General features: G+C 37.8%; 1 protein-coding gene and 1 long non-coding RNA gene across 10 annotated transcripts in view; one reads left to right on the top strand and one right to left on the bottom strand.

Moving 5' to 3' along the window:
* Positions 1-25046, top strand: part of Nbea (neurobeachin) — a 545747-nt gene that overhangs the window by 319871 nt on the left and 200830 nt on the right. For all 9 annotated transcript variants that reach the window (XM_076574103.1, XM_076574106.1, XM_076574104.1 and 6 more), the window contains one exon: positions 16592-16716. In XM_076574103.1, coding sequence (XP_076430218.1) covers positions 16592-16716 — 125 coding nt within the window. The remainder of the gene's footprint in view (positions 1-16591; positions 16717-25046) is intronic.
* Positions 21051-25046, bottom strand: part of LOC143273849 (uncharacterized) — a 33385-nt gene continuing 29389 nt past the window's right edge. The window contains exon 3 of the long non-coding RNA XR_013052062.1: positions 21051-21236. This is a non-coding gene — a long non-coding RNA (uncharacterized LOC143273849). The remainder of the gene's footprint in view (positions 21237-25046) is intronic.

The raw sequence follows: 25046 nt of genomic DNA, 5'->3' as shown, positions 1-25046 counted from the left end.
ATAATTTTTGAAATTATGTTCTTCTTTGTATTACTACATTCTTCATTTGTAAAATTAAATTGATGGAGACCAAAACAGAACAATTATTCTGCAGCGGTGACAGAGGTAATAGGGATTCATGTCTTATGATACTGGATGTTCAAGCAAGGTCATGGGTGCTAGAGAAAGAGAAACAATCCATATAGTATCTCTGGGTGATTAATGTGAGAGGGCATGTCTCATTCGGGGTTCTAGCCAGTACTTATATTAGTTTTGAAATCCTGATGACACATTGCGTGTATCTAGTGGACGGACGCCTTTCCTCATGATTTCTTACTTGCTCTGTGCTTTCTTAAGCTAAAAGCTAAAAGTTGCATGCTTCATTTGGAATGATGAGTATCTTTGTCTTTTCCTTATCTCTGTGTTGTACTAATAACCTTAATATTCAGAATGCATTTTTATATGACATATATGTATATATATTGGGGGACAAGTTCTCAGGACATAACTTAGACAAGCTTTAAACTCTCCACCCTTCTGCCTCAGACTCATGAGTGCTGGACTCCAGGTGCCTGTCTGATGCCCAATTTTCTTTCCTGTATTTAAGCACATGTTTAGAAGTATGAGGAGGCCAAAAGGATGAACACATGCTAAGTAAATAAAAGACTAATTATTCTTATTCCTAGAAGCATAATACCTCTAGGGTAGAAATATGATGTCATGCAGATAGCATTAAATGCACATAACAATTGTGAATATATGGTTGTGAAATGAATGAATTAACTGAAATTTATTTTTCTTGTCATTTCTACAAAGACCTGGAAGATTGTGAAGAATCAGAATCCTTTCTGATTCACTGATTTTTAAGAGATGGTTATAATAAGTTAATTTTTGTATTTAATTATTTGTTATCTACTTTAATAATAATGTCTTTGTAACACTAAAAATTCATAAGCTTCTACATTGCACTAAAAATGAAAATGGTGAATTTTAGTAACAAAGGAGGTTTAGTTCCTTTTGTAAGCAATGCTTCAATTTTTAAGTTTTGCCAGCAAAAATGCACACTTATTCTGCTGTTAACAACACTCCCAGCATAGAACTCCCTCATATCATGGCTTTTCATTACCTTTGCCCAGGGGTACTGATCCATCCTGCAGTGCTTCCTGCTTACCCATTGAATTGATTAACATTGACAGATTATGTCATAGTATGTACTGATACGAATACTGGTGCCTTAATCATTTAGAGAAATTAGAATTAAAAGAAAATTCATAGAAGAGAAACTCAGACATGGCTTTTGTAAAGAATTAATCAAAATCGCCGAACTAGAAAGAGTCCCTGAATCAGTTAATTAGGTGGACTTAACGTGAGGCATTACATGGCCTGACAGATGTTTCAGAACAGAGTTGGGAATGGAAGAAAATATGGTCTCTCAGATCCAAAAGTGAAATAATTTCACCCAAGAACAAGTTATTCTGGTCAGTATATGAATTGAACATAGCATTGAGTAGAAGGAGGTGATGGACTAGCCATTGTTCTTTAGTGTCCTTATCAAATAGTTGGGTTTAGTGGGGAGAAGTAGGCTTCTGTGTGCCCAAGTGATCACTGTCATGGTATGCTCCCAAAGATTCCTCCACAAACATTTACAGTGAAGCCCTCCTTTGTGAGGGGAGGGGCTGTACTCAGTGTCAAGGGTCAGCAAATGGTTATAGTTTCTAAATCTATGGCATTGAAGGATAAAATAAATATGTAAGACTTGACAAATGAAAATGACTAAAATTATTCATAAAAATCTGTTTCAGTGCCAAAACTAATGCTAAAATTTGTACATATTTTAAGGCAGATGGAGTAAACAACTTGCAGTCGAAGTTTTGTTTACATGTTTTAACATATTTTTAAATATTTGAAGTTCATGTACCATTTATGCTCATTGGAAGAGTAATGAAAAAGCCAGGCAGACAGGTGTTGCTGCATGTTGGCTGGTCATGAGAATCCAGTATGGAAGATAAATCTAGTGAGAAGTCTCAGTTGAGGTCTAGAACTAGTCAAGGTATGCTGGAAAGAGTATTCACATTGGAAAGCAGGGCAGTGGTGGTATACTCCTTCAATTCCGGCACTTGGGAGGAAGAGGCAATCAAATCTCTTTGAGTTCGAGGCCAGCCTGGTCTACAAAGTGAGTTCCAGGACAGCTAGAGCTGTTACACAGAAAAACCCTTTCTCCCTGTCTCAACACACACACACACACACACACACACACACACACACACACACACACACACACACAAATTGGAAAGCAGGTCCATTTTACCCTCTTTCAGAATCCACTGGCTTAGAAATTAAAGGAAAAGTCAGCATTTAGGAAAAAGACTAAACAGAATTGTAAAATGCTGACACACATTAGTACCTGCCTACTGAACACTCTGTGATGTTGCAGTAAGCAACACAATACTTCCAAGGCAGTGTGTAAGAGCAACAGGGCTCAGGGGTGCTTGAGACATAGTTAGTTGGCTGGGATACTTCACAGTCCATAGTTTGTCTAAAACCACTTCAACAGGGTTTATACCTGTTTCTCATAATTGTGTCATGACACTGTTGGCATCTGTCCTTGTCTGACACCCTGAACTGTGTTACTTTCTCCTCCTAGTGATGTTACTTTTGTTCTTTGGCTAGGTAGACCTCTTTTGTGTCTTTTCTGAAGTAAGACCTTTAGTAAATTTTACAGTCAGTCATTCAGGGTTATAAATTTAGACTTTGGAAATTAAAGTCACTTTGAGTTCATGTATTCTGCTGTCTTAAAGGACTTCTCTTCATTATCCTGAAATTAAAAGAATAAAAAGATAGACATTAAATTTTATTGTAAATTTATAATTAGTTTTTAATTTTGTGTTTCTTTTATGTAAGCATTTAACTTCTATCTGGACAAAAATTATAAATGATATATTTCTCAGTTAATTAAAAATTCATGTTTTTAACTAAGTGTAGGTACAAGGAGTAAGTTCTAGTGCTACACAGAATAGGGAGATGACATAGTTTAGAGTTTGTCATATACTTTATAAAGTCCCAGGAGCTTGTCCACATAAAGAAATAAAATTGCCGTAGGAGAGGGCAGTGCTCATTATGATTGATCACTGCACATTATCTGCCCTAAGATAGGAACAAATATCACCTACCCATCAAAAGAGTCAAAGGAAAGTTCTTTACCTAACACATACGGAGAAAGTGTTTTGTCTTTGATGTGTGCCTGGTATGCCTGGGCTTTTCTTTGGTCCACCAACTCTCAAAAAACGACATGCAGACTTCTGTTAATTATGAAAGCTCAGCCTTAGCTTAGGCTTGTTTCTAACTAGCTCTTATAACTTAAATTAACCCATTTCTATTAATTTCATTCCTGCCTCATAGCTTTATTACCTCATCTCCAACCATACTGCCCATTTGTTTTGCTCTGTGTCTCCTGGCATCTGTCTCTGCTTTCTTCTTCCCAGTGTCCTCTCTGCCTAGAAATCCTGTCTAGGTATTGACAATACAGCTTTTTATTAAACGAATCAGAGTGGCACGTCTTCACAGTGTACAAAAATACTATTCCACAACAGCCTGGTACCCTAAAAACTCATTGGATGTTGACTGTGTCCATTGTGCTGGCCTCACATAAGGCTCCTTAGTGCCATGTTCATGTGGCAAGGGAGACTTTCACTTTTTCTGCCTTTGTCTTCCAGAATGTTATGGATGACTTGAATCAAACTCTTACTGTATTAGCCATTTAATCCATATATTGTGAATTTAATATGTACACTTAAAAAATCTTCCTTCTAAAAAAACCAAACAAGCCAGACAGTGGTGGTGCAAGCCACTTAGAGGCAGAGGCAGGAGGACCTCTGTGAGTTCCAGGACAGCCTGGTCTACAGATCCAGTTCCAGGACAGCTAGGGCTACTCAAAGAAACCCTGTCTCAAAAAACAAAGCAACAACAACAACAGAATTCTTTCTTGATTCTCAAGTATCTTTACTACACCATCTGAAATTCTTTCAAAATATTTTACTTTCGCTTTTCACAAGTGGAAGTGTTTTCAATATTAAATTAAAAACTGTAAAAATATTATGTTATTTATCTAGAATAACTTACTATAGCATTAAAACTTAAACTAACCTGTGACTGCCTGCAAGTTCCTGTGAGGCTTTAAGTCAATGCTGGTGTAGTTACAAGGAGGAGCAGACAGAATGAAAACATGCATTATTTCCCAACATGAAAATATTAGCTCGGTTTCTTAGTTAACTGTTATTTTGTTGCAATGATTAATCATCTAGGCAAATAAACCTAAATTTTATTTTATCACTTTACTTTTGTTGCCAGTGTTTAAAAATAATATTGAGTATTTTGTGATTGTTGATAAATGTGGCCGAAATAAGCTTATAGCAGAAGATCAATGTTTTAAAAATTGAAACAGTATAGGTTTGTATTGATTAATGTGGCTAAATCAAAATGGGAGGCTTTATAACAGCTTTCTTAGACAGGCTGCTCCTCAGTAATGGCAACCTATCCATTTTAGCTTTCTACTGATAAATCAGCTTGAAAATTGGATGTCAAATTTTTTTTCACTGAAGTAGTGATTTTTTCTTGCCCTTTAACCTTTTCTGATATATTAGATTGGTTTATAAGACTAAACTCTATCTCAGAGAAAGCAGTTATCAAATTGACAGTTTGATGGATTTTTAGATGATTTTAACATGTTTTCATCTATATATATGAATATATATATTATACGTTATGTCTGTGTATAATTAAACATATTCTAATGCCCTGTCTGGGAATAGTTTTTTACATTGAAAAATTGAAATGTATATTTCAAAACCTTCAGCATGCTGTGTGTGGGTCTTAGAAGTTAGAGAAGGTCAGAGTCCTGACTGGGCAGCTGCCGCCTTCTCCTGCAGTGTTCTCAGTTCTGTTCAGTGTGAACAGTTTTTCATGGGAATTGATGCATCAGTGGCACTCTCATACCTTCTAGTATGGTCAAGGGAAACCTGGCAGGCTTTGTTACCATGAAAACAAGAAACACACCGATGGCACTGCCTTCTCAGGAAGCAGCAGTGGGAATTTAAAATAGCACAGGAAAGATACAATTAACATCACAGAAAAACAAGCTTCATTTGGATTTAATGGGTTAGACTTAGGTGATGGTTGACAAGACCATACCCTCATGCCTCTGTAGTGAACTCTGTTAGCCTGGGAAGGTATTGATTGTGAAGTTTCTGTTGTATAATTACTTTTTTTTTTTTGCCAAGAAAAAAAATTCATGGTGTATTGATCTAGATGGGAGCCTCTGCGTAGCAGCTTTCCTTGGCTAACAGTGAGTGTCATCTTTCTGCCATGATAAATGGTAACGCACTGGCCCCACATAATTACTTTGTGGTGAAATGAACCTCCTATCCCCTTTTCCCTTCCCTGTGCAGAGATATAACAATCGTCTTCATCTGAAAGCTGTAATTTACTGGACTAATCATCCTCTTAATGGGGGAAAATCCCTGTCCCCTAGAGTATGTCCTGTGTTGGCTAACTGAAACAGAAACACCTTTTTAAAATAATGGGGAAAAAATACTCCACAGTATGTAGCATTTTTACCAATTCTCAATTGTTCTTATCCATGCTTTCAGCTGTCTATTCACCCTTGATCTATATTCAACTTTCAATTTTATATTGGATATAAATTAACAGAGGAAAGATACAGTCAAATGCTTGGTTTGCAATGCAGGAATGATTTATATAAATTAACTTATTAAGTTTATGAAACTGACTACATTTTGTAAATACAAAACAGTTTATTTAGGTAACACTTGTTTTGAGAAAACCCCTACTTATAACACTTCCCTATATGATTTTAAGTCTTAAGCAGCATTTCTCTTTGTGAATTCTTTTTCTTTGACCATTCTTTCCCTCAAGCAGCAAATAAGCCCCCTTGAGTGTGACAATCACACTCTCCCCAGCCATTCTAAAACACTAAGATGATTTGGGTTGCTTGTCAGCCTTTTAACAAAGATTCTCAGTGTGTTCCCAACTCTCCTTAAGCCTGTGCTATGTTTTGATGAGCAAAGACCTGTCTTTCATGCCCCTGCTTTAATACTTCCTCCTGCGTAATGACTTTTCTTTAAGTAATGTTATTTAAAGAGTGTCTGGCAGTCATTCTAGATCATTGTAAGACCGTGGTGAAGGGTTGCATAAAGGTCATTTTCAATGATTGTGCTCAGTTAAATAAATGTACAAGTTTCAAAAGGAGTCTTGCTTTTCAGTCACAAACTCCCTCTTAGTGTCTCTGGGAATACCAAGTAAAATGTAGTTGTTTCTGCCTTTAAGACATTGTATTTTATATTTTCCTTCTCTTTGTTAATTTTTCTCCTCATAATTCTGTTTATTCCCACAACTGAGCACAAAAGTTTTATTTGGTTGTAAATTAGATCCATCACTTTTGACAGTTGATGGAAACCTTATATATAGATATTAATGAATGTTTAGAAAGGATTATTCTTTGCTAAGACTTATTAAAAATCACTACTTTTTAAAAAAAAATGAGACAGTTCTCCCTTGAATGTAGCGCAGGTTGACAGTTTCTTCCTACCCTGGCCACAGCTGGCTTCTTGCTGTTCACAGCTAACAAGTGAAATCTATGCAGATGAAAGCCATCCTGATCCTATGTAGTCATTTCCCGTCACTTTACCAGCCTTAAATTACTTCCATGACCTAACACTGCTTATCAAGAAAGCCCAGACCCAACTTCTGCATTGAGATGTGCTGTGCTCCAGGAAAATGATACTTCCTTAAAGCCACCACACTGTGGGTAGCTCATCACCACAGTGTCATTTTCTAAAGTAACTATTGTGTTTGCTCCCCGAGGAAATACTGTCTCTAATCAAGTCATTTATCACTTAGATTCTAGAAATCTGTATGCAAAAGCAAAGATGTCCCTTTATTTTAATCATTGACACATTTTAAAAATCTGAAACAAAAAAAAAAATGTGCTACAATGCCTCAGGTCAAAGTCTCATTGATCTGGTATTTTCTGAAATATTTATTTTAGCAAATTAGATGGAAAGCTGAATTGTATCTGAATGCTTCAGAAGTCATAGAACTACAGTGAGTTTGATGGAAAACAGCTTTTCTCCTTCCTATTCTAAATGGTTCCTACTTTGATTATAAGCATTTATTATAATTATCAAGAGATTAGGCTCTTATAGAATCCTGGTAATGGAACCATTTAAAAGGAATATAATGGCAGTTTATTGGATTCTGCAAAAGGAAAGAACACAGCTAGAGTGGTCTGTTTTGTACAGGGCTCCACTCTTGGCTGATGATGCTCATTTTATTATTCTATCTCTGTTCATTCACTGTGGTAGTTTTGGGTGGCTAAGGATTTAATGTTCTCTAATATGGGACCTGACCTTTGGCCTTTTTATGCTTTCCATCTTTTGTAAGGCACACACATATGTGTGTGCTGACTTTTCAGTGTGACTATCTTTGCTATAAAAATCAGTGCAGTTCATATCCAATTAATTCCTCATAAATGAAAACTGTGGACCTAACAGTTTTCATTAGACTATTTTAATTTATTTGGATACACACAGAATACAGAGAGAGAGAGAGAGAGAGAGAGAGAGAGAGAGAGAGAGAGAGAGAGAGAGAGAGAGAGAGAGAGAGAATACAAGAATACAAGGTTTGTCATGGGGTAGAGAAGAAAAAAGAGACAAAGTTCAGTGGAGTAGAATTCCCTGAACTTGTAACTAGCAGAACTGCAGTGTGTGCAGAAATACAAGAGAACAATTAGAGAATTGATGTCTGTGCAGAGAAGGGACCAAGGTGCTGATGCTGTCTGTCAGAAGCGCATGTCCTCAGAAGAGGCTCAAGTTCAGCAAACCCTTTCTTGTTCTGTGAGACACTGGGAAGGCTGTGCTAATGATATTGGACATCCTGAAAATAAAAGGCCGCTAGCCAGCTTCCTTGCCTAAATAGCATCCTGTGCATAGTAAACCTTCAGAAGTATTTTTTCTTAATTACTTTGTTTTTATCCAAGTGGTAAAGGAAATATTTTTATTTCAATGTTTATATTTTCTGTTGGATATTTTTAGGGAAGGCCTTCTTTCTTTTTTGTGTGTGTCTCTCTTATTTTTTCTTTTTCTTTCTTTCTTTTTTGTTTTGTTTTGTTTTGTTTTTTACAATATCTTACTCTGTAGCGCAGGCAGGCTTTGAGCTGGACATCTTCCTGCCTTAACCTCCCAAATAGCTAGGATCACAGGCCTGCCCTACTATTTTGGTCTACCCTAAATAGTATTTCTTTGAAGCATTTCAAATTTGTATTTCTCTACTTTAGCTGTTTCATATTATCAATGTATGTAGTGTTATTTTGTGGCTGTTGTTGCTAATCAAGAGTGTAAAGTTAGGAGTCATGGTTCCATCCTTAAACTTAGCTGAAAATTCTTAAACCACTTGGTATATACCAGAGGCTTTAGCTGCTGTTCTAGGTTTCTGGAGACGTCTTGCCTTCGTTGCTCACCTTCTTGTATACTGAGAACTGGAGATGTCGTCACAGGCCTAGGTGCACTGGCACACAAAGCAGGGAAAGAACAAATCAGAATGCTAGTGACTCACAGAGATGGAGAGAACGCTCCATAAGCCAGCTCTTTTGTGATAAGTCGGCTGCCTTCTGACACAGCACTAAGCATTGTCTTTAAAATAGTGTGTGTGGTTTGTATACTGTATTGCATAATGTGTATGTACTATGTAATGTGTATTTATATACTACTTTACTATATAATATAGAGGGTATATCTAGTATAGACATTTTATAAAATGTATGTATGTAGATAAATGAAAAATTACAAAACATCTCAGTCCCAACAGGGTGGTTCACAGCTGTAATCCCAACACTTGAGAAGCAAAGATAGGAAGATCACCAGGGGAAGTGTAGGCTATCCTGCACCACAGAGTGAGGTGGAGACATAGAATACTGAAATATTTTAAGAGAGTAATTTCTAGCTTCCTCAGGATTAGAATACTACTCAAAAAAACATAGAAAAGTGAAATTAGTACGTGTATATTTGTTAAAGATTTCATCTGTGTCACTGACTGCCAAACTAGGTCATTAGGAATCTGTTTCTTTCTTACTAGACTTCCCCTTAGGTAGAATTATATATGTCAGTTTGTCAAAATCCTTGTCCATATGAATTCATTTCCTTCTTGCATATAGTTGTATGCAATAGTGCTTTTGTTAATGGCAGTTGAGAGAGAGTGGTACAGCCTATGTGCAAGAAGAACATGAAGACAGTAGTAGTGGTTTGGTAGGAACAATCACCATCAACCTTTTGCTTTAGTTTTCTATTTGCAAATCAGTTATAAACTTTTCTAAAATTACTATTACTCATATTCTGCCTGAAATATCACTGACTTTCTTTAGTAATGCAAAGATTTTTTATTTCACTTAGGGATTTGAGGGCACAGGCAAGGCTTATGTTTCCTTGGTAGGCCTGTACCAGTACACTAAAATCACCGGAAAATAAGCAACTGGACACCCTCCCCCTGCCCCCCCCAAAATGAGTTCACCTCTAAGAATTGCCTTAGGTGTCCAATCCTTTTCTAGTTCCTAAAAACAGTATTTTGTTCTTACAGGGAATGTGTACATCTTGTAAACAAAATTAGAAGTAGGCTAGTGTCTTGTGCTTATTTGTTGCCTAGTGATGCATGCCATCTTCATTTGTACACTGCTTTGTAGAAATGCCAATTTGTGTGATTATTGAGCGTTAACCCAAATGGTCCTGAAAGAGATAGTTTAAAGCAGCTTCACCATACGAGATTGCCAATAGCTAACACCTAAAATAATATAGTTTGCCAATCATGAATCCTAAGGGTCTCAAATACAAACTCAACAGGACAAATAGCAGGCCAGAGTTGCCATGGAAAATGGAGGGGTCAGTAAGGGATCTGAAAGTGTCATGTGGGTGAATGGGACTTTCTGTTCCCTAGATAATTTCTAGTTAAGAATGGTGATGGTGTAGTTCTAGAGGTATTTGGAAGTACGGTGTTAACAACTCCACAGAGTGAGCAGTATTCAGAAAGGTTCAGAAGAATGCAATGTAATTGCTGATGTCCTTCCAGGTCATCTTGGATCATTTCATTGGGAGTCACTACCACCCTGTTGCATGACTTAGCCATCTTGAGGTTCTCCTTCTTTAGAGGGCCCTGTGATAGGCCAGTTTCAGCTGGTGGGTAATTAGCCTGATTTGTCCAGCTGCCCTGCAGCAGAAAGGCAGGCTAACAATTTGAGGTTCCTTATCCCTGTTGAGAGTCTTAAGACAGTTCACCTGAGCAATATGGGAGCTTCCTCTTAAAACACATGTTAATGTTTTATTTAAAATAAATGATTTTGAAAATTGTCCCAGTAGCCTTCTGATCTTTAAATAGCAAATGTTTCTTTTGTTAGAATGAAACTCAATTCCCTGGACATCGCATTTAAATGGCCTCTTCTGTCTTATATGAACACTAACTAGAACCTGACCTCGGTTTCTTGTGGACAGATTTTCTCATCTTGCATGTTCACATTGAAAACATTACCCCTTGAAGACTATGAAATCATTTTCTTCTTTATGCTACCAGAAAAACAGACTTAAAGGATGTGGTGGTATGCCTGAGACAAAAAAGAGGTGGATAAATGGGGTTTTTACTCAAAAAAAAAAATCTACCTTCTCTGAAGAAAACAAGAAAATCAAAAGCAAATTGAAAATCAAACATATCAATACCCATACTCTAGCAAAAGGCCTTTCTTTTGCATAGTTCCAAATGTAAGTCCTTGAGACCTTTAATATAACTAATTATTTTAGGGGAAGACTAAAGATTTCCCCTTATGTAGTTTTCCCTCTCCTTATCAAATAGTCATTCCTCCCCTTCATATTGATAGTAGAATAAGATCTATCTGATTAGTCAAATATGACCGAAGTATAAGGCAGACATATGAAAGAGACTAAATGAAACCCATGATTTTATTCAGTTAACATATGCTAATACAAAAATAACTATATGCCTCCTAAAAATTACTAGATAACATTAACTTGAGGTTTTAAAGTTCACTGTGTCACTCCCATAATTACCAGTGTTCATCCAGGTTAGTTTAGCTCTGCTGGAAAGGAGGCAGTCAATAGCTGTCTTCAGTGTCACATCCTCAAGAGAATTCATTTTCTCCATTGCTTTTATAGTGAGTGTAGCTAAGAAATCGGAGTACCAAAGAACACACACTTGCTCTGCCACTAAGTGGTTGCTTGATCCTGAGAACAACCACCCATCCTGGCCTCTATTTTCTTATCTTATAAAGGTGTGTAATAGTGGTGCTTTTCTCGTTTGGAGTCTAAGAGGACTAAATAAGCTAACATGTGGAATGATGCCCACTGGCTGTCATAGTTGCCATCCTACCAACTTATCTCTTGGGTTATCTGAGGTAACAAACAACCTGAACATCTCAGGGATTCAACTCAAGAAAATCATATTTCTCACTCACATCCACATCCAGCACAGGCCTCAGAATAGCAATGCTCCCAGAAGTCACTTAAGCATCTTAAATACTGGATGGTGTGTTGAGGGAAGGGACATGGTGCCTATTCCCTATCCACTGTCTCTGGGAGTCTTGTCTGAAAGTAACTGGCTGCTGCTCACAAGTAATTGGCCAAAAAGTCACATCAGCATGCTTTTCTTCAACATGCATATAGAGTTAGACATGGTAGCGAACTCTTGTCTCCCAGCATTTGGCATACTGATGCAGGGAGATTGATCTTCCTACAAGGTCAAGGCAAGCTTGAGCTACATAACAAGATCATGTCTCATTAAAAAAAAACACAACAAAAAAAAAAAAAAAGAAAAAAAGCTAGATGGGAAAAGTACAATCCATAGTGTGTCCAAAAGGAGACAATGACACCTTTATCTTAGTAATAGCTTTATTATAATTTATAGACTATACTACCTACCCATTTAAACTATATAGTTCAGGTACTCAAATTAGGATTGCACCATACTGAAGTGCATAGTTCAGGCTTGGTATGTAGCTCAGTGGTGGAGCACTTGCCTAGCATATGCAGAGCCCTGGCTTTAGTCCTTAGTACTGCCCCAAACAAGGAAAAAAAGACCAACAGACAGACACAAACTCCGGTCTTTAATATGCAATCTTTTATTGGCATATATTCACTGTATGAAGTCAAAGTACATTATATACTTTGTGCCTATTTATGTGAAGATAATTTTTAATTACCAATCTGTTAGACACATGTTTTTGTTTGATCTGGGCAAGATTAGATTTTATACATGGATTTGGGGGGTGTGGGGTCTAGACAGACTTTCACTATGTAGCCCTGACTAGCCTGGAACTCACTCTGTAGACCAGACTGGCCTAAAACTCACAGAGATCTGCCTGCCTCTGCCTTCTGAGTCATATACAGAATTATTGATATCATTGATTACTAGGGGTAATGCATGTTCATGTGTCTCATGTGTGTTTTCAGTAAAGTATCTGTTTTTTCTGACTCTAACCTTTTATCTGATCTCTGGAATAATTTTTATTGCTAAATGTCCAGCAGCCGGTTACCATCTGGTTTTGTTTTATAATGTAAATTCAATCTTCTGTCTGCTTTATAAGAGTAATGTTGGTTAAACGGTGCACTGCTCGTGGCTGGCCACCACCCACAGCAGCCATGCCAGCAGAGGAGAGTGCTGATCAGAACAATCAGAGGCCATGGTTACCTTTTAGAGCTTTATTGGGAGAGAAGGGGGAGAGAGGGGAGGGAGGGAGGGAGGGAGGGAGGGAGGGAGGGAGGGAGGGAGGGGGAGAGAGAGAGAGAGAGAGAGAGAGAGAGAGAGAGAGAGAGAGAGAGAGAGAGAGAACAGAAGGAAGGAAGGAGTGGAAAGGAAAGAGAGGGAGGCACACAGAGGGCCCAGCCGCTTTTTAGGCTGGGACGCTGTCACAGGCTGATGACGTAATTAAGGACAGAATCCTTACAAGTAATCCATCCCTTAAAAAAAAAAAAAAAAAAAAAAAAAAAAAAAAAAAAAAAAAAAAAAAAAACCTTAAGCACCATAAAAACAAAAACTAAACAAGAAAATCAAAACTGTAAGCAAGCCCCCAAGTTAATGTTTTCTTTTTTAAAAGTTGCCTTGGAGGCTGGAGAGATGGCTCAGTGGTTAAGAGCACAGACTGTTCTTCCAAAGGTCCTGAGTTCAATTCCCAGCAACCACATGGTGGCTCACAAACATCTGTAATGATATCTGGTGCCCTCTTCTGGCCTGCAGGGACACATGCAGACAAAACACTGTATACACAATAAATAAATATTAAAAATAAAAAGAGTTGCCTTGATCGTGGTGTCTCTTCACAGCAATAAAAACATGACTAAGACAGAAGTTGGTATCATGAGTGGGATATTTCTATGACAGCCTGACCGTGCTGTTTGTTAGAGGAATATGGAAGACTTTGGGACTTTGGACTGGAAAAGCAGTTGTCATGGCTTAATGGGCCATCCTAGTAGGAGCATAGAAGACAGGGGTGAGGGCTGTTTGAACTTTGGGGGCCCAGCTCAAAGAGGTCCAGAGGGGAAGAATGTTAGTAAGTAGTCTAGAGTTGGTTCTTGTGATACTTTAACAAGGTGGCTACTTTTTGTCCTTGTCCTAAAATCTGAGGTTAAATTGAAGAGGTTTAGATTAATGACATTGGCAGAGGAGGTTTCAAGATAGCCTATGTTGTATGATTATTAGTGACCACTCTTGTACAGATCTATAATGAAAAGAAGCAAGATGAGAAAGGAAAAATACAGAATGTATACTTTTCAGGGTTGGAGTAGAGAATCAGGAAATGTAATGCAACTAAGTCCAGTGCTCAAGGAAATAAATAGTTAAAGAAAAGCCTGGTGTTAAATGGAATAAAGGGAGTGATGACCTCAGGAAACTTTAAGCAGTGAAGAAAACTACCAACAGCAAAAAGCTGATTCAAATGCAGTTGAACAAGGAACAAGTTCCAGCCTCATCAAGCAACAGAACGTGGCAACTCTAGCCACATGGTTCTAGCTTTAGAGTCAAGAATACAGGGAAGGGATTATAGAATCTCCCTCCAAGACTAAGGAAAGCTGCCAAGGCCAGACATGTGTCAAGGGTGTCCCTGCATGGAGCTCCAGAGAGGACATTGCATGAAGCTATGAAGTTGAAGCCTGGACTTGTTTTGAGACCCCAAGATGTTGGAGACGCCAGAGTTGTGGGACACCTGCTGAGGAGAGTTGTTAACAAGGAGTAGAACAAGCCCAAGAGAAAGAAGTGTGTTGCAGTCAACACAGCTGAACAGAGTTGGAGAGCTGAAGAGCATTTCGACATCAGATGTGGAGCTGCAGAGTTTGGAGTTTGCCCAGCTGGTTTTCTGTCTTGCTTTGATCCAGTATTTCCTCACTATGCTCCCTTCCCTGCGTTTTGGAATGATAATGTATATCCTGTGTCATTATATGTTGAAAGTATGTGATCTTTTTTATTTTGATATTTATAGGGGTATTAGAGTTGAGAGATTGCATGAATCTCAGAAGAAACTTTGGACTTTGAAACAAATTTGAGACTGTTATATACTATGGGGACTTTGAAGTTGGACTGAATGCTTTTTTGCTTTATGATATGGCTATAAGCCCATGGGGGCTGTTGTGGGGTATTCATCAAAGAAGACTGCTCAGACATTGGTTTAAGCCAACAGAAAGTCTTTACTAGCCAGCCAGTGACTACTACACTGAGTGTTCAGGATCCCAGTGTAGTACTGAGCCTTTCTTAGGGTGAGCTTTTAAGCACAAAAACCATATTCTAGGTTGGCATACTTGAGTTAATAAGAACAATTATCCAGAAGCAGAACTACGGAAGCTAAAAAGCAAGGTTAGTACATTTTGAGACTTGCCCAGAACTATATAGACTTTGATGAATAAGGCCTTTGTTTTAGTTTTGGCAGGTGGTGCTATCTGTGTGCTGAGTTTTACAGTCTGAATGGCACTTCCATCATGGAGTCAGTTGTGCTAAGTAAAGTCTTAGGGCCTACTAAGTTCTGTGGCCCTGTTACAGGGTCCAGAAAGTAGAATGTGGTAGTTTGAGTAATAATGGCCCTTATAGGGTCATATATTTGAATGTTTAGCATCAGAGAGTGGCACTATTTGAGGAGGATTAAAAGGATTAGGGGATAGAGCCTTGTTGGAGGAAATGGCTGGGGTAGGCTTTGAGGTTTCAAAGCCCATGCCAAGCACAGGGTCCCTGTCTTTCTCTCTGCCTATGGATCATAATCTAGCTCTCAGCTACTGCTCCAGCCCTCCTTGCATGCTGCCATGCTCTTCACCATGATGATAATAAACTAAACCTCTGAAACTGTAGGCAATCCTCCAATGTTTTCTTTTATAAGAGTTGCCTTGATCATGGTGTCTCTTCACAGCTATAGAACAATGACTAAGATAAACCCTCTGAAACTGTAGTTACAGACAGCAAGTGCTCTAAACCCCTAAATCATCTCTTCAGCCCCAGGGTATAGGTATTTTGAAGTTAAAAATTATTCTGTTGACTCCTTGTTGAAAAGTATACTTGTTCCAGACCTGATATTAGAGATTCAGTAATGAGCAAAACAAAAACAGGCCCTGCCATATTCTCCTGTAGTGAATAAACTCTATGAAAGCCTTCTGCATGTTTCTACAAATAGTGCTGCTTACAACAGTTACAGTATCATCTTTTTTAACTGTGTTAGTGTACATCAGCAAACCTAACTTTTTAAGCTGAGGTATTTACCACCAATGTTTGTTGAAGTTAAATTGAAAGTTCCATTACAAAATACTGCATTGGACATATAATATGCATGTTTCAAGTAGTTCCTAATATGCACTGTGGGTTGTAATAATGGTTCAGCATGTACAAGACAATGTTATCCAATGATAACCATAGTTGTTAATGGTTTATATTAGCTGAAAGCTGTAAAATCATCTGAGGACTCTTAGCGTTAGAATAATAATTTACCAAGACAATTACCACATACTGGAAATTTTTTGCAACTCTAATTTGGTATTATTAATAATGGATAAAATTGCACTTTTCTCAGGTTGCTGTGGGCAGCAGGGATTTACTTCAATGAATATTTCAGCACATCATTTTAATCATTTCTCTACCAGATCCACATGGGCAATATTTTATTCTTCTTAATTTAGTCTACTAAGCCACAGACATTAAATTGCAGACTATTTGTAGTAAGATCTAGTCTGTGATTTACAAGCTTGTTATAAAGTGTAAAAGAAAGAAAACTGCCATTAAGGCTTGCAGTTTGATGTTGTATTTGTTACTGAACTCCCCATGATCAACGTTTTGGTAGAGAACACTGAAAAATAAAAAAAAAGAAAGAAAAATGGCCAAGTGTTTACAGTGTAAGAGAATAAAGTATGAGAATGCAGCTATTTAACTTGATTGTGATAGTAAAACTCATACAAACACAACTGTCTTAATTTTCCAGAGATACCAATGAAATAAAATTTTAATTTTAGGGAACAAATGAATGTCTAGTTTTGACTTTTTGTTAATAACATTAATGTCATTTCTTTCCCACATCTAGTCAGTTGCATGACTTTTGGCGTCTGGATTACTGGGAGGATGACCTTCGTCGAAGGAGAAGATTCGTTCGAAATGCCTTTGGCTCCACGCATGCAGAAGCACTGCTCAAATCTGCCATAGAGTACGGTGAGTGCCACTGCCTCCAAAGCAGGGCCCCTCCTGAGGGGAGAGGTCTGCTGTAGGAAGAATTTCGTTTTTCAGTGTTACGTCATATTCACTGCGTTGTGTCAGAAATAACATGTCTTGCCTTGCCCTTTAGGACTATCTGAGTCAAACTGAAATCCGTATTTCTTAGATTTATTTAAGAGGCTTCATCTTACCATAAAAGATTAAAATATTCACATCTGGTCAAGATAGCCTAAAACTGTAGTAAAATGGATTTTTCAGTGTCTTTCAAACTTTAATGACCACAAGCCATGTAAACATGTTATAATACTCAAGGGTGGGTCTGTGTTTTGTGTTTTTTTCTACCCTGGGTACTGCACGAGCCCTGCTGCAAAATCTGTGTTTTTACCCATCAGTGTGTGTGTACCCACATATAGATAGACATATACAGTGATCTCTATTTACATATGTATATATATAACTGAAATGTTATATTAGTAACCTATATATTCCCATCCTAATTTTTTTAAGCTCAGAAAATTATCAGGCTGGGGAGATCAGTCAGTAAAAGTCTTGCTGAGTTCCTCTTAAAAGTAGGACACAGAAGCATACATCTGTGACCCCAGCATTGCAGAGCCAGAGACAAGCAGATCCCTGAAGCTCACTGGCCAGCCAATCTAAGCACTCAATAAACTCCAGATTTAGAGAGACACAGTTTTATAAAACAAGGTGGAAAGTAATCAAGGAAGGTATCCATGCATCCATGCATACATTCACACATGCACACACAATTGAAAATGGTCAACAAAGACATGGGTGGCATCCACATGCACATACATGTGTCCACATAACCATGTGCATTGTGTATACATGCAAACACATGCATATACATATACCACACACATGACACATAACTAGACAGTCTTCTTCTGTTCATCCAGTTCAGCTCCCAGGCTTCCAGTGGATTGCCAATGAAGTTTGTCATAACTGTCATACATTCAGTGTTATCAACCATCACTGCCAGAAAGCTGTACCCCAATTCTCTTTTTAAAGATGTTTAGTAAAAATATTACTATAGTTTAATAAAAATGTTACTTTATTGTCTAATAGGTTTCCTTAATTACATTTTTGTTTGCCCACTTTTTAAATTTATTGCATTTATTGTGTGCATACGTGTGCTCATGCTCGTGTATGCACAAGCACAGGCACATATGTCTACATGCCATAGCTCATGTGTGGAGGTCAAAGACAGCCATTTCTCTCCTTTCAGCGTAGGGGTCCTGGGGATTCAATCCAGGTTCACCAGAGTTAATGGCAAGCACCTTTACTCACTTGGCCATCTCACTGTCCCCGTTTACACATTTTTAAATGCTCTCGTGAGTTTAAGGCTGATTGGCTATGTCAGAATTTCTGATGCCATCTATCCAAAGGTAACAATAATGAGCCCTGTCCTTGTAGTTTGTGTTGTCCATTTTTAACTCTGGAGTTACTTGCCATACTTATTTTCACTTGAGAGTAATTAAGTGAGCTGTCTATTTTAAAGTTTACAACATTTGGTAAAAGTTTTACATCATGGTATAGTTTGTATCATGCTATACAATTCTTATTCTTAATGAGGTGAATGTAAAAAGATACAAATCATTACCAAATGAACACTGTACGTCAGGGTTTCAATGCAACCATTACCCTAAGAAAAATTACAAAGTAATTATACAGTGGAAGTAAATATTAAAAATGTTTCAATAAATCATAGGAGTCCTTACTATAAGGAATTCTCAAATCAACTCTAAAGCCCATCTAAGGATTTTAGCACCCTAAGGATTTGCAGCCAACTTAAAGAGAGTTGTTACATTCATGATTCATAGAAATATTGCCTATACAGGCAGCGTATACTTAATAGTACCTGGAACTGGCCTGGAAATCACCATGAAGATGACCCTGGCCTGGAATTCACAGTTCCACATGCCTCTGCCTCTGGAGTTCTGGGATTAAACATGTGTGCTTTATTTACTAATTTAAATTCAGCATGCGTTTATCTCATTTGAAAGTAGACTTGTCTGCAAATAATTTGTAAGAGAGTTTAGGCTAAGGAGCATTGATAATAGTTATAAAAGCTTTAATTCTGTAGAAGCTACCATCCATACTCTACAGGTTACTTCAAAAGGGCTTTGTTATGAAAATACTTATTTTGTTTCTGCTTTAAAAATGGGTCTCTTTGTGTTTGATTTGTATTTTTTTTTTTTGCCTTAAAAATCCCTGTGATGGAGGTACATATTTTAGTCACATAGAAACTATTGTTAATAAACCTGGACTAAAATAAATAGTGCTCACATCTTGAAATAAATGAGCCATGCTGGCAAATCTGTGTACTACATGGGAATTTTAAAAATGCTATTTTCATTAATTTTAAATGCTAGATGATGATCAGTATTCAGGATCTTTTGTCCCTCTTGTGTCAGGTTCCTTGAGGAAGAGAAAGAAGAGTGTTTTTATTTGACAAGTATTAAGAACAAGCATCATATATTTAAAACACTTGTACAGTTCCTGTGGTAGAGTCAAATGATGATCACTCGCCAGGGTTCAGGTCATGGTGTAGAAGACCAAAGATAACACACCACAGATCTCCCTCCCTGAACACTTCCCGGGTATACCTTTTCAAATGTCTGTGGACCTCAGGAACTGAGGAGAGGGTTAGCAGTCTGAAAAGGGGCAAGGGACAGGAAAATGGAAATATTCCAGGGAGGAATATCTGCAGACAAATAAAGGGAAGATTACAGGCACCCAGGACTCCCCACTTCTTCCAGACCTGCTTGCCCCCAATCTGCACATGAAGTACTTCTTCAGAAGAAAGAGGAAGTAACTGCCAGTAATGATTACAAAGCACTTCCTTCAATAAAAATAGATGCTGGGAGGCTTAATTAAAAGCAGATTCTGTTTTTAAAGATAAGTTTTATATTCAAAACATCTATATAAAGCAAAAAAAGAAAAGCCAAACTGTATAAAACCCAATCCATTGTCTGAATACCCTGTCAAACATTATAATGTCTTTATGTATGCAAAGTCTGGCAGGGTGCAGACCAACAGCCGCCTTGTAGACCTGTGATGTTGGGTACGCAGGTTAGGGTACCGTCATAGGACAAAGCTGTAAATTCCCAAAGTCGACAAATTGAAATTCAATGTGTTCCTTCTTCCTTGTCAAATAATTGCATCATTTCTACCTCCCTGTGATAAAATGTTTTAAATCCTAACTTGCCATTAGGCTTTGAATATGCACAATCTCAGTTGTGGATTTTGGTGAAAACGATTTTTCATTTATCCATGTGATAGAAACGTAAATGTTTCAGGAACAAAATACTGGTAACTTCCAGTGTGGGTGTAATCAGTGATAAAATAGTCAAAACTGTTAAAGACTTGTAAACTGAGAGAGGTAACCTTTCCTTAGTAGGTAAAACATGTCTGGACGCCAAAGCCCAAGTTAGTCATCTGTTCGCATAGATCATGAGTTTGGAGACTAGGAGCCTCCATGAGGGTAACACAAGTCAAGCAGAGGCAGTGGACGACTTCAGGTTTCGTGGAAATGCCGTGGATCACTTGACCTTTCTTGATACCCTAAGTCCAGACACACGGTTTGGATTACCATAGAGTTGTATTTCCATGATGGGAAGGAATATTCAGCTGTAGTTCAGATTTCATAGCACTATTATCAGTTTTCTTAGAGTCTCAAATAAAAATGTTAATTCTATCTTTAAATGAGTAAATAATCAGAGTTGGATATCATTTTAAGGAAACAAAAGATAATAGTTTTATTTCATAATGATTTTTGAAAGTTTGCTCCATGATTTTATTATTAAAACTTGTAGCTGACCTTTTTCAACTGGAAAATAGCCTGTGCAGCGATGAAATTTTTCCTGCTTTTTAGTAACACTAATGAGTTGAATAATTTATGAGGTAGTCATGTGCAAAAGATTCAGTATGATTTGACACAGTCTCAGTCTCTGGTGTTGGAATGTGATTAATAAAAACCTAGAGGCATGTAATTTTTTTCTTGATGTTTAATGTGCTAATTTTGCATGTACTGAATGTGTTGTTTAGGTGGTTTTTAGTGGTAAAATCTCTTTCAATTTGGAATTTAATTATCAGGAGTTTTATAAACCATAGCAGTGAAATTATGTAAGAAAGATGTTTTAAAATTCATCTTCTCACCAGCAAGGTTTATTCTTTGGGCAATTAGCTAATAGGTAAGTAATTGAAATAGTGTGTTTTAAGTGTTACATATTAAAACAATACCTAGACTCTTCAACTTCTGGTACATTCTAGTGTGTAAAGGTACCTGCTGACAAAAATAGGGAAAACTCTTAGTAAGTTTGGATCTCTTTGGTGAGTGTCAGTCATCATTTGGGCTTCTGTTTCTCTTCCATAAAATTACAGTGGAGCTCCATTTCATCAAAGGCTAAGATCGCAAGTGCTTCATGTCTGTGATCAAAGACATCATCTTAAATAGGTCTGATCTGGCACTGCAGAGGAGGGCAGGCTGCCGCAGCCTGAGGGAGGAAAAAAAAACACAGAGCAAAGATGACAAAGTTAATCAGTCATTTCTTTGGCAATAAATAATAAGATATGCTGAGAACTGCAAATGAGAACATTCTTAGGTTCCTCAGAGATCTGTCTGCTTAACACCTGATTTATCTAAGCTTGTGAAGCCATCAAGTTATGACCTTGATGCACAAAAAGCAGCTCTGTAATGAGCTGGAATTAAATTAGTCTGCTGCTGAATGCATGGCTACTGTAATGTGTTACATGCAGTCCTCAGAAAATAGGAAGGTACTGAGAGTAGAAACATAATGCTGTGCAGCAATGCAGCCATTGAGGAAAACCATGACATTGTCTGTCTTCATTCTTCCAAGAGTTTGCAGTCATTACAGCATTTGAGAAACCACATCCTTACTGTGTAGAAACATGAGTAAACCAACTGCTTTAGTTGGTGCATTATAAATTGGATCTCTGTATTCGGAATAAAAATTAGTGGTTTGAATGAGGTTCCAGTAACGGCTGAAAAATTAATGATGCAATTGTTTTAAGAGAAGGAAATACCTGCAGTCAGTTGTCTGCTAGCCCTTCTTGACATCACCTCATAAGCTTAGACTCCTACCCTTGACTTTACCCTATGGTTTTATAGGCTAGAAAATGACTTAAATAGATTTTTTAAAATGCAGTCATAAAGGCTACAAATATGCTTATAGCACCCATTTACACATACATGGTATTTCTCATATCAAAAACTATTCCAACAAGCTACCTAGTCTTATGTTGAAGATTCAGACACATAAGATTTAAGCAGATTCAGAAGTTTAACTGTGCTAATTGAAAGGCGCTTACTGAAGAGTTTCTGTGTACCACACATGTTCTAAACACTGGGTTTGGGAGCAGGGCATTCTAACCCGCAGAAGCACAGGAGACAGGCTGACTAGAGAAGGTGTCACTGAGAGTAGCTGACTTACAAATTGCCTTAAGAGAATGATCTGCATTTACCAGGTGAGCAGGGAAGTAAGGGTAGAAAGATAGAAATCCCCGAGATAGGAGGGAAGGGAAGATGAAGGGAAGAGAAATCGCCAACATGGGGAGGGAAGTGAGTAGAACGGAACAGAGTAGGCTAAGCTAGGCTAGGCAAGGGGAGATAGAATTCACTGACATGGGGAGGCTTAAGGCCTTGACTTGATGGACTCTGTGTTTGTATTAATGACAGAAATTCAAAAAGTATTCGTATTTAAGACTGGGGATATATGGCCCTGAGCAAGTCTTTGCAGTCAGACTGTAGCTATGAATACAAAATTTTTTATTTTAGATTATAAGTAAAAGAATAATTTAATGTATATCAACATATATGGAAAAAATTAAATAATTTTATTTTAGATATCTCATATTCTCAGATAAAATAAAAACCACTTACAAACCAAAATCTGATTTCTCTACATATCCCATTAGAGCACCCATGTTTTTGTAGAGCTGAGTGCTCTTTAAAACCCAGTCACTGTCTTGTACTTATTTGATGAGGTCCATGTACCGCATTTAACCACATACTTGATGAGTTTGGGAAACTGAATTGAAGGATGAAGTTTTCTAAAGTCATAACGGCAAGTGCAACATTTTTAAGATCTGAAATTAGTTGTTTATATTTTATTTTACTTAGAACATCCTGAGATGCTAGAGAGAAAGCTGGGGTAAAGTTCGTCTAGTGGACTTATGCCAAGTTACAAGGGGAAACATACTTCTTCATTAGTTTGCTTATTTTAGACCAATTTCTGGCAACATCTACATACCACTGCATGAGTAATACATGTACAAAGAATAATAGGTTGTGGTGATATTGTGTTCCCCAAAATATTGTGCACCCTAATAAACTTATCTGGGGTCAGAGAACAGAACAGCCATTAGATACAAAGGCTAGAAAATGGCAGCACACACACCTTTAATCCTAGCATTCCAGAGGCAGAGATCCAACTGGATCTTTGTGAGTTCAAGGCCACACTGCAAACAGCCAGGCGTGGTAACAAGAGCCTTCAGTCCCAGGAAGTGATGGCAGGAAGCAGAAAGGTATTTAAGGCATAAGGATGAGGAACTAGAGCTGGTTAAGCTTTTAGGCTTTTGAGCAGCAGTTCAGCTGAGATTCAGAGGCTTCCAGTCTGAGGAAACAGGATCAGCTGAGGAACTGGCAAGGTGAGGAAGCTGTGGCTTGTTCTGCTTCTCTGATCTACCAGCGTTCACCCCAATACCTGGCTCCAGGTTTGCTTTTATTAATAAGACCCTTTAAGATTCATGCTACAATAGGTATTTGTTTTGCAGTATACTATCAGTATGGTGAGCCCTGTGAAGATCATATGCCTGAGTGGCAGTTGTAAACATGAACTGAATTCCTCCAAATCAGTGAATAGAGTGGGTGTGTGGAGTTAAGGTCAACACCACACAGAGTAGTGTATCCCCAAATGGAGACCAGTAGCACATGAAGGAACCAGAGGCTGTTATGGGGAGAGGGCATGAAAATGAGGCTGTGAACAGAGAGCTGTTGAAGGATTTATGTTTGTGAAAGGACAGACCACAGAAATGAGGTGACCTAGTGATGTGGTAGGTGATTTACGCTCACCCCAAGCACCACCGGCCATGCTCTGTGTGCACTTGACCCTATGGAACATTCCCTTACATGCAGTTTATCTGATAATAACTCTCACAGCATGTTACCCATGAAGATGTTGTAATATAGGCCACCTCAGTGTCACTCATGGGCTTTATATATTGTCACTTCTGAAAACATAATGTAGGTTTATTTTTTCAATTTATTTATTTGTTATACTGGCTTTATTTCTATTTATTTTTTATTCATTTATTTATTATTTACTTATTTTTTGTCGACTTGGGTTGTTCCTAGGGCACCAACCCAAGTAAAGAATCATTCTGCCCCTGAGTTACATCTCCAGCACTAGGTTTTATAAAGTGCTGTTAAAAATAGCCTGCACATCAACAGCATCCTAGCTGTGCCTTATTTTAGTAATAAAGAGAAGGGAGTTAGTTACCACTTTCTTCCTCCTCTCTGAGCCCGTTCAAAGCACCTTCTACTCCTTTTCCAATAGTCTGAGATACTAGAAGCAGATTTCCCATGTTGCTGTAGGAAGTGCCCCCCCCCCACCCTTCAGTTTTTGCTTATGTCATCTACTTCATGTTTTTTCCTTCTCAAGATGTGCTGATTCCAGGCTTACATTCTGTTCCTGTCTACTCCTCGGGGCACAAGATTTAGCAGGCTTCTTTCCTTTCCATGTTCCCTCCCCAACCCATCCCTCTTTTTTCTTCTAAGGGAATAAAATGCTTACAGAAGGAGGGAATGACCCACTGTTATTCCATTTCAATACACTCATCTCCCATCGCTGTTCTTCTAAGCACTTTACCAAGGGGATCAGACTCTGCGGTGAAATGAGGCAGAGTTGAGGACACATTGTCCTGACCTGTATGATACTTAGTTCCAAACTTGATCAAGAGAAGTGTTTGTTTTTCTTCAGGTAAAATGTGCTACGTGGCTTGCAGTATATCAAAATCCAGTTCTAAGTAATTATATATCACCCTAACTTCAAGGCTAGTCACAATTCTACTGAGAGATATCAATCCTAAACTGCATAAAGAGTTAGTATGGTATATATTCTTCTAAAAAGCACAGAATACAGTTTTCTAGATTGACTGTTAGATTATTATATTAACATTTCATAGTTATATTGTGTTTAAATCCACTTAAATGCAGTAACATTTCTTGCACCTTTTTAATTGCATTTTTTTCTGTTTAAAAATGCTATTTATAAATATCCCCTTTG

Source organism: Peromyscus maniculatus, chromosome 6, assembly GCF_049852395.1.
Source record: "Peromyscus maniculatus bairdii isolate BWxNUB_F1_BW_parent chromosome 6, HU_Pman_BW_mat_3.1, whole genome shotgun sequence".
NCBI classification, from domain to species: domain Eukaryota; kingdom Metazoa; phylum Chordata; class Mammalia; order Rodentia; family Cricetidae; genus Peromyscus; species Peromyscus maniculatus.
This window is presented reverse-complemented; position numbering and strand designations above follow the sequence as displayed.